The following is a 13553-nucleotide window of genomic DNA, read 5'->3' on the forward strand; positions in this document are numbered from 1 at the left end:
GTCATTCTATAGAGAACAAACAGATGCAGCAGATGCAAAAAACCATCACGACAACGAAACCCTGAAACTCAAGGTTCAAAAGAAATTCTCCGGGAGAACACGCACACGATCAGACACTGACAAGAGCCGGTGCATAAAGCACTCAGCCTTCTTCTATCCGGCCGCCGGAAGAAAACTAGATTACCTCGGAGAGATGAAAAAAAAGGAAATCAAGCAGTGTCGAGCACAAGCACATGCCCAGTCTGTCAGGAAAGGTGTATAAGGAAAAGGTATCAAAGCATTTACACTAATCCTCAAGTCAGGCCTAGCAAGTGTGTTGCTTATAACAATATGCACACAAACATAAAATTCAAAAGGATTTCTCACTCCATGCAAAGCCGGTAAGTCTTGACAGCTCAGGATGGCGGCATACCAAGCACGGACGTGTGGGGCTGTGAAAATATCTCCCCATGAGGCACTTAAAGTAATGGAGTCTCTGGGCCAGCAGTTGCATGGAGTGCATCAGAAACATTGAAAGGACTAGAAGCTTTACACCGCCTGGCCCAAAGGGGAAATGCTTCAATGCTTACATGTCAGAGAAAATCAAAAAAAGAAACGAAAAAAAAAAGGCTTATGAATGCTCTAAAACTGAGTCTCAAAGAAAGAGAGAGGGAGAGAGAGGGGGGGGGGGGGGGGGGGTGCTATCCACACATTGCAGCGATAATGAGACTTATTTCAACACTCGCAGGCCCCGGGGCATTCATTCAGGGAAGAGACGTGCCATTGAGAAAAGAGCAACGTACCTTCAGAACAATAGAAAAAAATATCCTGAGCATCACACGGGGCGATACGTTTGGGTGAGACGCCAGACGGGAGCATGACAATTTGAAAGGTGTCACTAGCGTCCTGTACTTGAATCATTTATGGAAAGCACTAATGGACAAAGCAGGATAATATGACTGCAGTCGAGCACCTGTTGTACACGATTGTGAACGAAATTATAACAGCAACGTCCATTTATTCATGCTTTGCCTTTCAAAAGAAAAAAAAAAACAGCTTTCTTTGAGCGTCTGCCATCAAACACCGACGACATCACCGCAATATTTACTGACGGATTCCTTCACAATGTACAGCACAAAGCAGAGCAGCTCCGACACACACTTTACAACCTAATGCAATAAAAGACACTTTGTTTCAGTCTGTATTAATAAATATACACAATGCACTGAAATACAAAATATAAAATATGTATGTTAAAACAACAAAATGTTGAACTGATGAAATAGGCACACACACAATGACTTACATCAGTATTTCCATCATGATGTCAAATGTAAAAGATGAATAGAATGATAAATGAGAACTCAATGACAACAAAGGAGGGAGAACAAAAATAACTAACATGCTCTTCAGCATGCATCCGTATGGGTTTTCTCTAACAGCCTGAGACTTTCACCCAGGTAAAAATCAAACCATGAGGAAAAAGAAAATCCAACAGAGGGGTTATTTTTCTCCATAAACAATTCATTCTGGCATATTGGAGAACAAGTCAAATTGGATATTCCAGTGGAGCACATTCTCCAGCGGAGGATGACGAGATATAATGAGGAAATATTACCCCAAACTCTCTCCCCAGCTGAGTGGAGGCACCAGTCAACAAAGGGAGAATTAGGAAGTTGTGAATTTTTTTGATTTACCGTGGGAAATGATTTTCCCCTTTATTTTCAATAAATATTTTTTGCACAGCTGCATTAAGAATCACCTATAAAACACTCCTCGGAAGCATAAAAAAAATAAAACAAGCACAACAAAAATCCAAAACATGTGTAATGCAAATGGAATTAACACAGCACAAATATTTATAGTCGAGTAGTCGCCTACTTTTACTACATTATTCATGGATGAAAGCAGCATTTTATATCTTATTTGGCAGTAGGTTAAAGTGTAAATGGTCTTGAATAATGTGAGGTAGATACAAAGCTCAAAGAGAAAGGCCACTGCGGCGGTGCCTGGATCCGCACCAACACGAAAACACACTCCTCCTCCTCCTCTTCAAAAAGTTAAGACTGCACAGTTCTGCTGCGGACACAAATCAAATCTAGGCAAGTCTGAGGTATAAAGCCTGACCAGCAAACCATTAGTGTTGTATGAGCAGCCTGAGAGTTGTATCACTTTGATAAAAAAAGAAAAAAAAAAAATGTTTCACCCGCTTTCCTGACTACCCTCCTTTTTGTATCTGAGAGGCTTTTCTTTCCTGGAGTGAGGTATCAATACTGGGGCTCTCTCCTGTCCACTCTGATAATACTTTCTCTTATTCACAGCCAATTCTTCGTTTGTCTTCATATTTCCCAGAGAGCCGCTGTGCACCACACTCCCGGCCTTTCCTCTGCTCCCCGCCCCTCAGTCTGCATCGATATATGGGTGTAAGCAAGAGAAAAATACCCATGAATCCCGACAAAATACAAGCGTCAGCCCCACATTGGTGCCCGCACCCCAACCCAGCCAATTACCAATGTTGAATGTGAACTCATTACAGAGAAAACTGCTCATGTCAATAAAGGCTGCCTCCTCAAATATAATAGTCGACATATGTAATACAGCATATGCTTGTCAGATTTAAGCTGTTTTCAGACATGATCTCGGAAAAATGTCTGGACCCAAGTTTTCAGACTTTTTGCTTTTCCCATATGAAGAACGTAGCAGGAGACTGGCTGTGTCGGACCTGTTCACAACAAGAGGTACTTTTCCGGAGCATTTAGGTGAATGGTGACTTCTGGGTAAAGAATGCTATGGTGTCCCTGCTTATATGAGAATATCAGGGTCGACCCCTATCATCAGAAGCCCTCAAATCTAATCTGTCACGAATGTCTTCAGTGGCTTCAGTGCACGTGTCTGAAAACAGCTTAATTGTCAAACAAATGCTGCGACTATAAAAACGTTTCATTATCTCAAACACATGGTTAAGCTTCACCAACATTTTTGAGCATTCAACTGATAAGAATGTTATTTCTTAACAGAGGAGGTTATTTTTCTGAGGGTGTGTTATGTTATGTTGTGTTACGGCCCAGCAGCTGCCAGCTTGAGCTCCTACCTTGAGGACCAGGAGGTCCATGCTCTCCTGGCGGGCCTGGAAATCCGTCCTTTCCAGGAGGTCCTGGAGGCCCCTGAACTTGTGAACCTAAGATGCCTGCGGGTGTCTTCTGCATCATGGCAGCACTCGATAGCTTCTCTACAAAGTGAGCAGAATCAAACCACATGAAAGAATCCCAGGGACAACAGAAGGACAGAAAGTAGAGAACAAAGATGGACAAAACGTTACCTTCAAGGATCCGCAGTACTTGGTTTTGGATAAACATTTTGAGCTCCTCCATGACGCCAGGATCTCCCTGTGTGGAGAGAATTATGTTTCACTGATGCTTTTTAACACAAACTAGAATTATGCCTCTGCCCTCCTGTTCCTTTTCAGTCGAAATCATTTATTTCGGAACTCATATGAGGTCACTGCGACCTTCATTTCATCTTTGAGTCCGACTGAAGGTTTATACAGAATTTGAAGAAATTCTCTCAAGGAGGTCCTGAGATATTGTGTTTAAAACTGGTCAAGTCACAATGACCCTGACCTTTGACCACCAGATTCTAATTGCTTCCTATTTGAGTCCAACTTAACAATGGTACCAAATTTAAAAAACTCCCTAAAGGTCTTCTTTAGATATCGTGTTCACAAAAACAGACAGACGATCGGAAACAAACTGCCTGGCTACTGGCAGCCGCTGGCATGGAGGGATAACACAAAGAAAGATAACACAGTTAAGACACAATAGCAGCTGCATAAGCAAAGGAGGAGGCAGTAGAGAAGACAGTTATCACGGCATGAAGATCAAAGAGATACCTGTCAAATTTCTTAACTCAAAACCTCAATTTCCACAGAATGATGGGAAACCATGCTGAAGAAATGGCACGGAGGAGAGAATACTGCGGAAACTCAGATTTCTATACGGTGACATCCCACTTTGCTTAAAATATCACATTTGCACCCGGGAGTAAAACAGATTCATCCGGGAAATATTACATTTAATATCACGAGTCTATAAACTGATTCTCTGGTGTCTCTCCACGTCTGGATCTGTAGTAATAAAAACACTGTGCTTAGTGTGAATAGTGTTGCCTGTCACACCAGCCCTGTGTGTTTCTAAAGCAAATACATAAAAATATACTCTCTGCCTGTCTGAACCTCTCTTTCGGTTATTTTCAGGGCTGCCTCAGTAGCAGTGGCAAACAAAAGTAGCCTTGGACCTTGCATCTTTGCATTTGAAACAGCTTTTCATCTCGGGCTGTGAATGTTGTATAAGCGCTGTGACTGCGCAGGGTCTGTGTAAAATGTCTGTGACACATGGAGGTGTTTTCGCTGCTCTGCGGATCTCCAGGCACGCCCACGCGTTTCTGACTCTCCTCGCCGTCTGCACCGCTCTCCCTCTCTGACCTTCTGTTGAGCCTAGATGATCGGGAGTGGGAAGTGTTGAGCAGAAAGGGAGCAGCCGCCTCCCTTGCACAGCCTCGTTTGATGTTTTGATGATTTGATGTTCTCCACACAGGGAAACAGAGACTGAACTAGTTGCTCAAGCTCGGGGAGGCAGGTAGGGGATTCGGAAAGGCTGTATACTGTTGAAATCAAGAGGGAGGACAGTCTGTGGTTGCTCGGAGGTATGTGCAGATTTACAGCTTACCAGGAGGGTTGAACTCTCCAGCTGCCCTGGAGGGCCGGGATCACCCTTGTGGCCAGCTGGTCCCAGGGGTCCAATCGGGCCAGGGTCTCCTGTGCGACCTCGCTCGCCCTGGACGCCTCTTTCCCCAGAAATCCCTGTATCGCCCTACGTTACAGAAAACCCACACAAACATTATGTCAGCTAAAAAAATAAGTACAAAAGAAATGCATTTCTTAGCTGCAGTACAGCCATTTAAAATGTTCATGTCCGTTCACTCAACATGCTGTGCACAGAGAGCCAGTCCTCTTAACGGGTCCACTCAGGGGTTCTGATGTTCTGTTGCTGCAGCTAACAGCCTAATTTTGTTTCCTCTATTACCAGCGTTTGCAATAGATACTGCGGAAGTGTGACCGAGCTCGGTAATTTCGCCTTGCAAATACAATAGGAAGCTGCACTGAGCGTTAAATGCCTTTATCTGGTGCTTATGCGCTTGTGGGGATTAGTCATATTTGTGCTGAAGAGAAGACTTTCATTACTATGCATCCAACCCTTTATACTGAGAGTCACAAAACGGCTTCTTTTTAGGAATGATGCTACTTACACGTTCTCCTTTGGATCCCCTGTCCCCTGCTGTACCTGAAGATCCCTGAGAGAGAGAAAAAGCAGACACATGTATTTTTTGTTGCAGAAAAAAAAAAAGTAAAAAGTAATACTAGTAATTGGAAAAAGAAATAATGCAGACTTAAGGTTTTCACCCACTACACAAACAAAGTATTGACGTTACTGTAACATGCAGGGGCACACACTGAAATCCATTATCCTAATCTGTGGACACTGGGCTAGGTAATTATTACTTAAAACCACAATAATAGCTTACTGCTCATGTTGCTCGACTATTTGCAGAAGTTTCAGTTCCCGGTGTGAACCTGACTTTGAGAAATGTGCTTTTTTTGTTCTCCAGATGCATTGATTGCTTCTTACTCAGCTCAGGTGTATCGCTAGTATAATATCTCCCTGTATAGTGTTTCACCTTCTGCAATGTCACGGCTCCTCTGTATCGCCCCCGTTTTGTTTGAGCAATGCCTGCTTTTCCCACCGCCTGTCTCTCCTGCGCAGCGACGCCGGCAGAGAGAATACCTGTCTCTGGCTCCGTGTCACATCTTGTGTCTTCCAATCCCTCCCTGTCACTCCTCATTGCTCCCCTTTACCGCGCTCGCAGGAACACCTCTGGGAGCATCTTTGTATCAATTTCCTGCCGGATTACAGGAGCCATGCAGAAAGACAATCTGGCATGATGTGGTTTTAAAGCGGGCCTCTCTTTGTGATGCCGCTCTCCCCTGCTTGCTTTAATCTGCGGTACTCTGTATTCCCCCGATGCCTGATGGGAGGCTTAAATCTATCATCTTACCTACTGAAATGTGCTTCCCTGAGCATTACACTAAACCTCAAAGCGGTGAGCAAGGTGTCTGGGTGGAGGAGCGAAAGCCACCTGCTAGATGGCACTGTTGTCCCACCGGAAGACTCAAGCGCCGCGGCAGAAACGCATGAGAGTTAAACCGCGGAAAGGCTCTGTGCAGTGTTGAGATTTTGATGGAAGAATATTAACTAACAATCATAATAATCAGAAAACAATAAACTGTTGGGACTGGCGTTAAGTTGGAAAAATCTTGTAAATCAGGGAGCAAAACAGTAAAGCTCGTCGTCAATCCAGTTTGGGCATTAGGTCGTGTAATTTGTTGGAAATGGCTCTTCATGGCAGATCTATTCTTCGTCCTGTGAGCCCATTCTTATGTAGTAGACGCGAGTAATATATTGAATCAGTCACCTAGAAGCAGAGTTTGCTGCAGTATTTGTTTCAATTTGAGCCAGGTTCACTGGGCAGGAAAATGCATATTTAATCTAAGTGTCTGCTGCCCTCTATGACAAACATTTTATCATTGCCTGAAAGCATTAACTGTATAATTAGGGTAAAAAGACTAAAAGTCAACAAAGCCTTAAATCTGCAGGATTCCATTTCGTTATTATCGTTAAAATCTCAAATATGCAAATAGCTTTAATGCACTCATGATGGTGCAGCCTGAGGGGGCGGGCAGGGGGGGGGTGATAAAAATCTGCTGCGCCATCTTTCTATACCTCGGCACTTTCTATAAGGGGATTTGCAACGTGTGTGCTCAACTTACCTTGTATCCTGGAGTTCCGTCTTTGCCCGGCCTCCCCTGCTCGAGGAGCGCAACACAAACAAAGACATTTTGTATCAGCTCCCACCTTCGATTGGATCAGCGCTGTTGCTCTCCTAGTAATCTCCACAGTTAATGAGATATCTCAACCAAGGGATAATGATCCTGATTGCTGTGCGAACACTGTTCCTTTGTGCGCTTGCAGGGAAAATTACACAAACCATCTCTGATGGTAATCACATAGAGGAATGCAAATCATGTACAGGACAAGAGCTAGCTAAAAAACGTATTTGATCCATATTGTCATTGAATCATGTTCTCTTTTTATCCATGTAATGGTGAAACAACCGTGCTGATATAAAGGAGGACTGTGTTACTCAAGGCCTTGTTTTCAACCTGCACATTATTCTTAGGGGCTTTGGCAACAGCTAGTTATAATTCTAAAAGAGAGGAGCAACAGAATTCATGTAGCATCCTTACAGGAACACCTTGGGGTCCCTCAGGCCCTGGGAATCCTGTCTCTCCGAGCGGCCCCCGCTCACCCTGTCAGAGAACAGAGACAGCCGATGTGTCAGTCGGCTGTGACAAAGGAATGATGCGTGGATTGACAGCTCAAAGAGACTTAGAGGCTGTGGCTCACCGGTTCTCCAGGGATCCCCAGTTCTCCACGAGTTCCGGGCTTCCCCTGTCAATCACAGAAGGGAGGAAGAGAGCAGACCAGGTTTGACGGGTCCTCAATGGTCTCATATCTACTGCACCTCTGCAGCTTTCCATTTCTAATAAAGCAAACAGGCTACCACATGCTGCAGAGAAAACTCACTGCACACGCCACAGGTCCACACCCCGAGTTCTTAATGGAAGTAGTGCAGTGTTATGGGACTCGTGTAATGATAGCTGCTGTTCTGAGTACTTTATGAAACATTATTGACTTTTTGCCAGTAGCAGAAAAAACATAGATGATTGATCAGGGATGTGTGAGTGTGAGTAGAGGTGAGATTATCGGGGGGAAAAATTGTACTTACTGGAGGACCTGATGCCCCTGGTGAACCAGGCAAACCAATATCACCCTGAAGGAAACAACAGCTCGTGTCAGTTAGATGATGCACACATACAAATAAATCACTGTCACGTCAGGCAGACATTCACTGTATAGTGAAGCACAAACCTGGGTGTGAAGACAAATGAAATGAAAACGGCTCAAACCGTTAAAAACATGACGGATTTCGACTCACTGATATATTATAAACAACCTCCTCATGAACTTTAAACACTTTGCATATATCTCACCTTTTGACAGTTCCCCTCAAAGATAAACTACTCTGGATAACACAGAAACTATAATGTTCCATCCCCCCGATGCACACACACACACACGCACAAGCACACACACACACGTACAGAGCAGTCACACACTGTCAGTCAGCGGAAACCTTTTATACAGTTAGATGCACAAAGCTGTGATGAGTAGCATGCAGGGTTTTGTTCCATTAAGGAAAATGCATCCAATAGGAGCAGTTCATTGTGCAGATGGTGGACTATTACATGAACACAAACTGCTGTGATATTACTGTGCATATAAAAATTCGACCTGGAATAAGTTCAGGCAACGCTTCAGAAAAACCCAAGTGAATTCTCCCAAACATATGTTCCCCTAAATTGAGTCTTTTCACACCGATGAGCCTTTTGTCTTGAGACAAATATCTTGATATGTTCTGTAATGAGAATGAGGTAGAGAGCAAACTACTTTGCCTCGCTCTATAATCAGGTTCGGTCACGGCAGATGAGATGCATGTGGGTCGATGTGTTGCCTACCTTGGCACCGGGTAGCCCTTCCAGCCCGGGTAATCCCATGGCCCCTGGTTCCCCCTGCGAGAGAAGAACACAACAGCTGCTGTGTCAAGACAAAAAAGTCACAAGTGATAAAGACTGAAGGTTGTTGGTTCTCCCCTTTGGTGGCTAAGAAAGAAGCTATTTTTGGAGGGCAAGTTTAATGATGAGCTACAGGAAGGTAAAGGACTTTATCTACTTATTCCAGGAATCTCTAAAGGCTTCTCACTTGGCAAGTGTATTGTTAAAGGTCCACAGAAGTACAGGGTCGAATTTTGGATACGTGATACGTTCAATATTAATAAACTGGTGTCCGGCGCACTGTTGCAGAAGCGCCTGGGTCGCATCAACGTCCACGACAACTGCCACTGGGTTCTCTCTACTGAGATGAGCTTCACCAAACTTTGAACAAAAAGGTGACGATCACAGCTCCAGGGTTTCGCCGCTCAATTACTGCTGGCCATTTTTTTCAGGACGAAATCTGCAACTAGCATTACCACAGGCCGAGCAAACAGGCAGGTTCAGAATGGACACTTCACTACAAAATAAGGACGTAAGGAATTAACAACATTATGTAGATCAGAGGCAAATCAATTAAATTCGGCAGGAGCCAGCATTTCACGCATTTTCACGTCTCCCCTTCAGATTCCCGACAGGGTGATAACACAACCTCTCATGTGTCAATGTGAGGACAATCCTAAGAGGACACTGCGTTAACCTGAGTGCATTATATTTTATGATCTGTGACACACGCTGTCACACCTTGTAGGTCTAAAGAGGGGAGGGAGAAAAGATTCCCATTTGACAGACACAATCAGATTGGCTTTCCGCACTAAAAATAGAGACCCATTCCACGCGCCCAAACAAGTGATGGCCTCTATCTACCTCATCTTGCGCACGCTGCCACGGAGAAATGCCATTACGCGGAGCACAGGGGCAACCGGCGCTGACATAGACGGATTGTGCAGGTAATTGTCACCCATGTAAATTGTCATGAATAAGCGAGCGCGGCTAAGAGGAGAGTGGGCCAGCCAGAGGATCAGCTGTGAGACGGATTGGGGCAATTTCACCACAGCACCGGAGACGCTCACACAATTTATTAAAATGTCAAATTAACATCCTGGTGAAAAATCACTGGGCAACAAAACAATAAAAAATGCAATTGGCCCTGTGAGAATAAAGAATTTGAGATGATGCGTCGGATTGTTTCTGTGTCTGGGCGGATTGTTTTCCGGGCGTCATCCTGGGGAAAGGGAGGCGGGGGGGGGGATCTGAAGTGCAGAGCAGGTTCATAAGTTCCCACTGGAAAGACAATATGGTACAACAGTTTCATACTTGCAGGAGATGTGATGATGTGATTTTTTTTCTTTTCGGCCGTGTGTTACAGTTCGATTGAGACTGGTTAAGTGCTTAGGCTGGAGGGCGTATTGACTTATGCTGGGGAGAACCACAGAGACAATGATGGAAAGCAACTGGCAACTCTGACTCCTCTGTGTTTTGGGCGGTGCGGAAAATAGACAAATATTTCATGAGAATATACTCGAGAATGAAAAGCTTCAACTCACTGCAACCCCTTCGTCTCCTTTGGGACCCTTAAACAAGAAGGAAAAAAAGGACAGATTACCCCAGTGAATGTGACAACTGCCACCATAAAACCCATAAATATAGCCTGAAATGACATGTAACTGTATGTTATTGTCATTAGAATTTATGGTATTCATTATTGCATCATTTCTTTCAAAAAGTCGGCCTGTAAATCCCCCTTACATTGTGTTACATGCAACTGTGGGCTTTCTACAGAAACTTTGGAATGCCATGGATCACATATTCCAGTTGCGACCACACATGCTTTACAAACACTGCAAATGCAATTTTTTTTAATCCACTCAAGCATTTAACACAAAAACAGAAAGGAATCATTGATGAAAAATAAAGTGTGTCCCTTGTCCCTTTTAACATTGATGAAGATGCTCTCGTATTGATTGCTCTGAGCTGTTGGGCTGTGATGGATGCAGTTCAGGGGGGGGGGGGGGCATCCTCCAGATGTAGCTGGGGCTCATGTGCATTGTACTGTGGCGGTATTGGAATGCCTATTTTTTGTCAGCACCTAAAGTGTTGGTTGTCGTGGATGGGTCCCTGCAGGGCCTGTGAGGGAATGTCTCCCAGGACCGGATGAGATTACAAACTGTCCGATAAGGACGAGCAAGGAGTGTGTGTGGGGGGGGGGGGGGGCTGATAACCAGATCGGGTCACTCCGGCTTGGCACAGAGCAGAGCGGCTAAGATTTCTAGGACAGTTTTGCATATCAATGATGTTGTGTGTCCTGGGGCGGGACGGAGACACCTGTTTGAGAGTCAAGGAGCCTCTTGGCTCTCACACACCGCAAGATCTCAATGAACATGATTGACTGTGATATAAGGGCCTCAGACGCCGAGATGACACTGGAGTGCCGGTCAGGTTGTTTGTTATTCAGCTCTCCCAGGATCTGCGGCTCCTATAGTATCAACATTGCTGTGTGCTGCTGCTGCGTCTCCACGGAACAATGCATATGATTTGCTTCAGGCATGACAATGATTGTTCTTACCGGAGCACCAGGAGCTCCAGGGGGTCCTAAAAGAGCTCCACCGCTCTGAAATGACATATTCTTATATTATGACTCAGCAATATGGGTCAGACAACATTTTAACCACAAACAGAGATTTTTTCCAGAGAGCAATGTCTGCATGCATTCAGTGCATCACAACGTTATCAGTGAAGGTGTTTACCTGCAGCTTGTACAGACTGCTCATCCCATTGCCCTCCACGTAGGGTACACCCTATAAAAAACAATCAACAGCAAATCAGACACCTCCTCCCAGGCACGTTCTCCACTGTTGGGGTGGAGTTTTACTCACAGAGAGTCTTTACAGAAAACTGTACAGTAGGTCTGGAGCGGTTATTAAGTGTTAAGCCCTTAAAAGCTACACAAGAGAAATGAATAGCTCATTTGATGATTACACAGAAATCGAGAGGGTGCGCGAGAGAAGAGAAGGGAACAGGAAAAGCTGAGAACAGTAGACTTGGAAATCCTTGAGCCAGTGCTAATTCAAAACGAGAGAATCCGAGAATTACAGAGAGCAAGCCTGATTAAAAGAGATTCGGCTATGAGAACTAGGTAATCTGGACGTCAGGGCCTCTATTAGAACATGAAAGAGTGTTTTTCCCATGATACACTGGTAAAGGGGAAGCTATCGTAAATGGAGAAGGAGTCAAGATTCTCATTTAGAATCAAGCGGATGCCTCTGCCCTTTTCAGGCCACTGAGCCATCCCTTGTCTTCCTAGACTGCAGTTTATGAGACCCGGGTGTGGGAGGGCACGGCGGGTTCAAGGGGACGGCTGATGAATTATAGATTTGTCTTTGAAAGTGCTTACTCACTGGCCTTCTAGAGGGAGGGAACAGGATTCAATGGCAAAGAGCGGGTCGCCACAATTTCATCACATCTGTGCTTGTTTGTCAGTTACATTTTTCTTGTTAAACTAAACACTTTCAGTCCGAGCAGGATGTGAGTGCACTGACGGTCACATCTGTAGTGAACCTGGGATTGAAAGATCTCTGAGTCACGCTGAAAAAAGCAAGATAATAATCATGTCTAAATGTTTTCATCGTGGGTGGAACATAAGTCTGTGACCTTAAGATGTTATTTTAGACCAGAGTAAAGAAAGTATGTGTAACAGATGTACACTGTTTTCAGTGTACATCTGAGGGCCACACAGATCCGTGACCCTCGGAGGTTTTCAGACTTGTTATCAAGCAGCTGGCTCCTGTTGAAGCAGGAGGAACTCACCGGAGGCCCTGGGAGCCCTGGTCTGCCTGTGGGTCCTTCGTTTCCCTGCCAATCGCAAACACATAGGAATCAAACATTGCTGTGAAAAATTCAAATCTTAAACACAGGCCCATGATAATGTAATCCAATGATACTGAAGCTCATTCACCAGCCCTGCAAGAGAAAATACATTTAAAGATTGAAGATATGGTTTCCTACACTTTTTGGGATTTGACAATGATAAAAACCATAGAACTATTATCATTAAAAGAACTGTATAAATACAGTCCATTTAAATGTATGTAGAATTAACATTTGAAGGAATTACATATACATTACATAACATTTAGACATGGTAACTTAAATTAATTTGTAAACCGGGTTTGGGCCACGACATAACAAGCAATATCTGAAAACACGTTTGACTATACTGTGTAAAAAACTGAGATATATACACACTAGCTACATAAAGATTATCCATTATTAGTCCCACTATGGGGATATCTGCTCTAAGTGGTAAAACAACTTACTTTATCTCCTTTTCCTCCTGACTGGCCCAATGGACCAGGTCTTCCCAACAGCCCCTGCAAACAGAAGAACATCCTTGCAATGAAATCTGATCTGTGCAATAGAATAAACCCTCACGAGATAAAATAGATCTAAAACCGTGAAAAGGAAGTTTGGGTATAATATCAGTTCTACGTGATAGACACGCTTCTTACCGGGGCCCCTGTACGACCGGTCACACCAGGCAACCCTGGTACTCCTGAAGGCCCCTGAAAGAGACAAGGAGGATCATCATTCTTTAAAATGAACTCATGAAATCGAATGCTTACATTTATAATTTAGAGCACTGGACCTACAATGCCCTCTTGGCACTATACTTAGAGGTAAGATGTTTAAAAAATTAGATTTACATTACTTGCATCTTGTAGCTCACGACCCCTCCCCACACTTAACAGATCTCTCTCCCTAAGGAGTCAGTGGTAATGTGTTGGTCCGAGTCATCAAACCTGGCTAATTGTTACCTGGACAGGCCTTTCAGGAATCCATTAGGCAACAG

The 13553-nt window shown here is 44.2% G+C and overlaps 1 protein-coding gene across 1 annotated transcript in view; it reads right to left on the reverse strand.

Annotated features, from left to right (window-relative positions):
• LOC128453809 (collagen alpha-1(XIX) chain) overlaps positions 1-13553 on the reverse strand; it is a 97782-nt gene that overhangs the window by 6884 nt on the left and 77345 nt on the right. Inside the window, exons 38-52 of the mRNA XM_053436898.1 lie at positions 13213-13266; positions 13021-13074; positions 12512-12556; positions 11452-11502; positions 11271-11315; positions 10252-10278; positions 8672-8725; positions 7882-7926; positions 7500-7544; positions 7340-7402; positions 6863-6898; positions 5284-5328; positions 4704-4847; positions 3299-3365; positions 3071-3208 (exon numbers count right to left, since the gene is read on the reverse strand). Coding sequence (XP_053292873.1) covers positions 3071-3208; positions 3299-3365; positions 4704-4847; positions 5284-5328; positions 6863-6898; positions 7340-7402; positions 7500-7544; positions 7882-7926; positions 8672-8725; positions 10252-10278; positions 11271-11315; positions 11452-11502; positions 12512-12556; positions 13021-13074; positions 13213-13266 — 913 coding nt within the window. The remainder of the gene's footprint in view (positions 1-3070; positions 3209-3298; positions 3366-4703; positions 4848-5283; positions 5329-6862; positions 6899-7339; positions 7403-7499; positions 7545-7881; positions 7927-8671; positions 8726-10251; positions 10279-11270; positions 11316-11451; positions 11503-12511; positions 12557-13020; positions 13075-13212; positions 13267-13553) is intronic.

This window comes from Pleuronectes platessa, chromosome 12 (assembly GCF_947347685.1).
Source record: "Pleuronectes platessa chromosome 12, fPlePla1.1, whole genome shotgun sequence".
Taxonomy (NCBI): Eukaryota; Metazoa; Chordata; class Actinopteri; order Pleuronectiformes; family Pleuronectidae; genus Pleuronectes; species Pleuronectes platessa.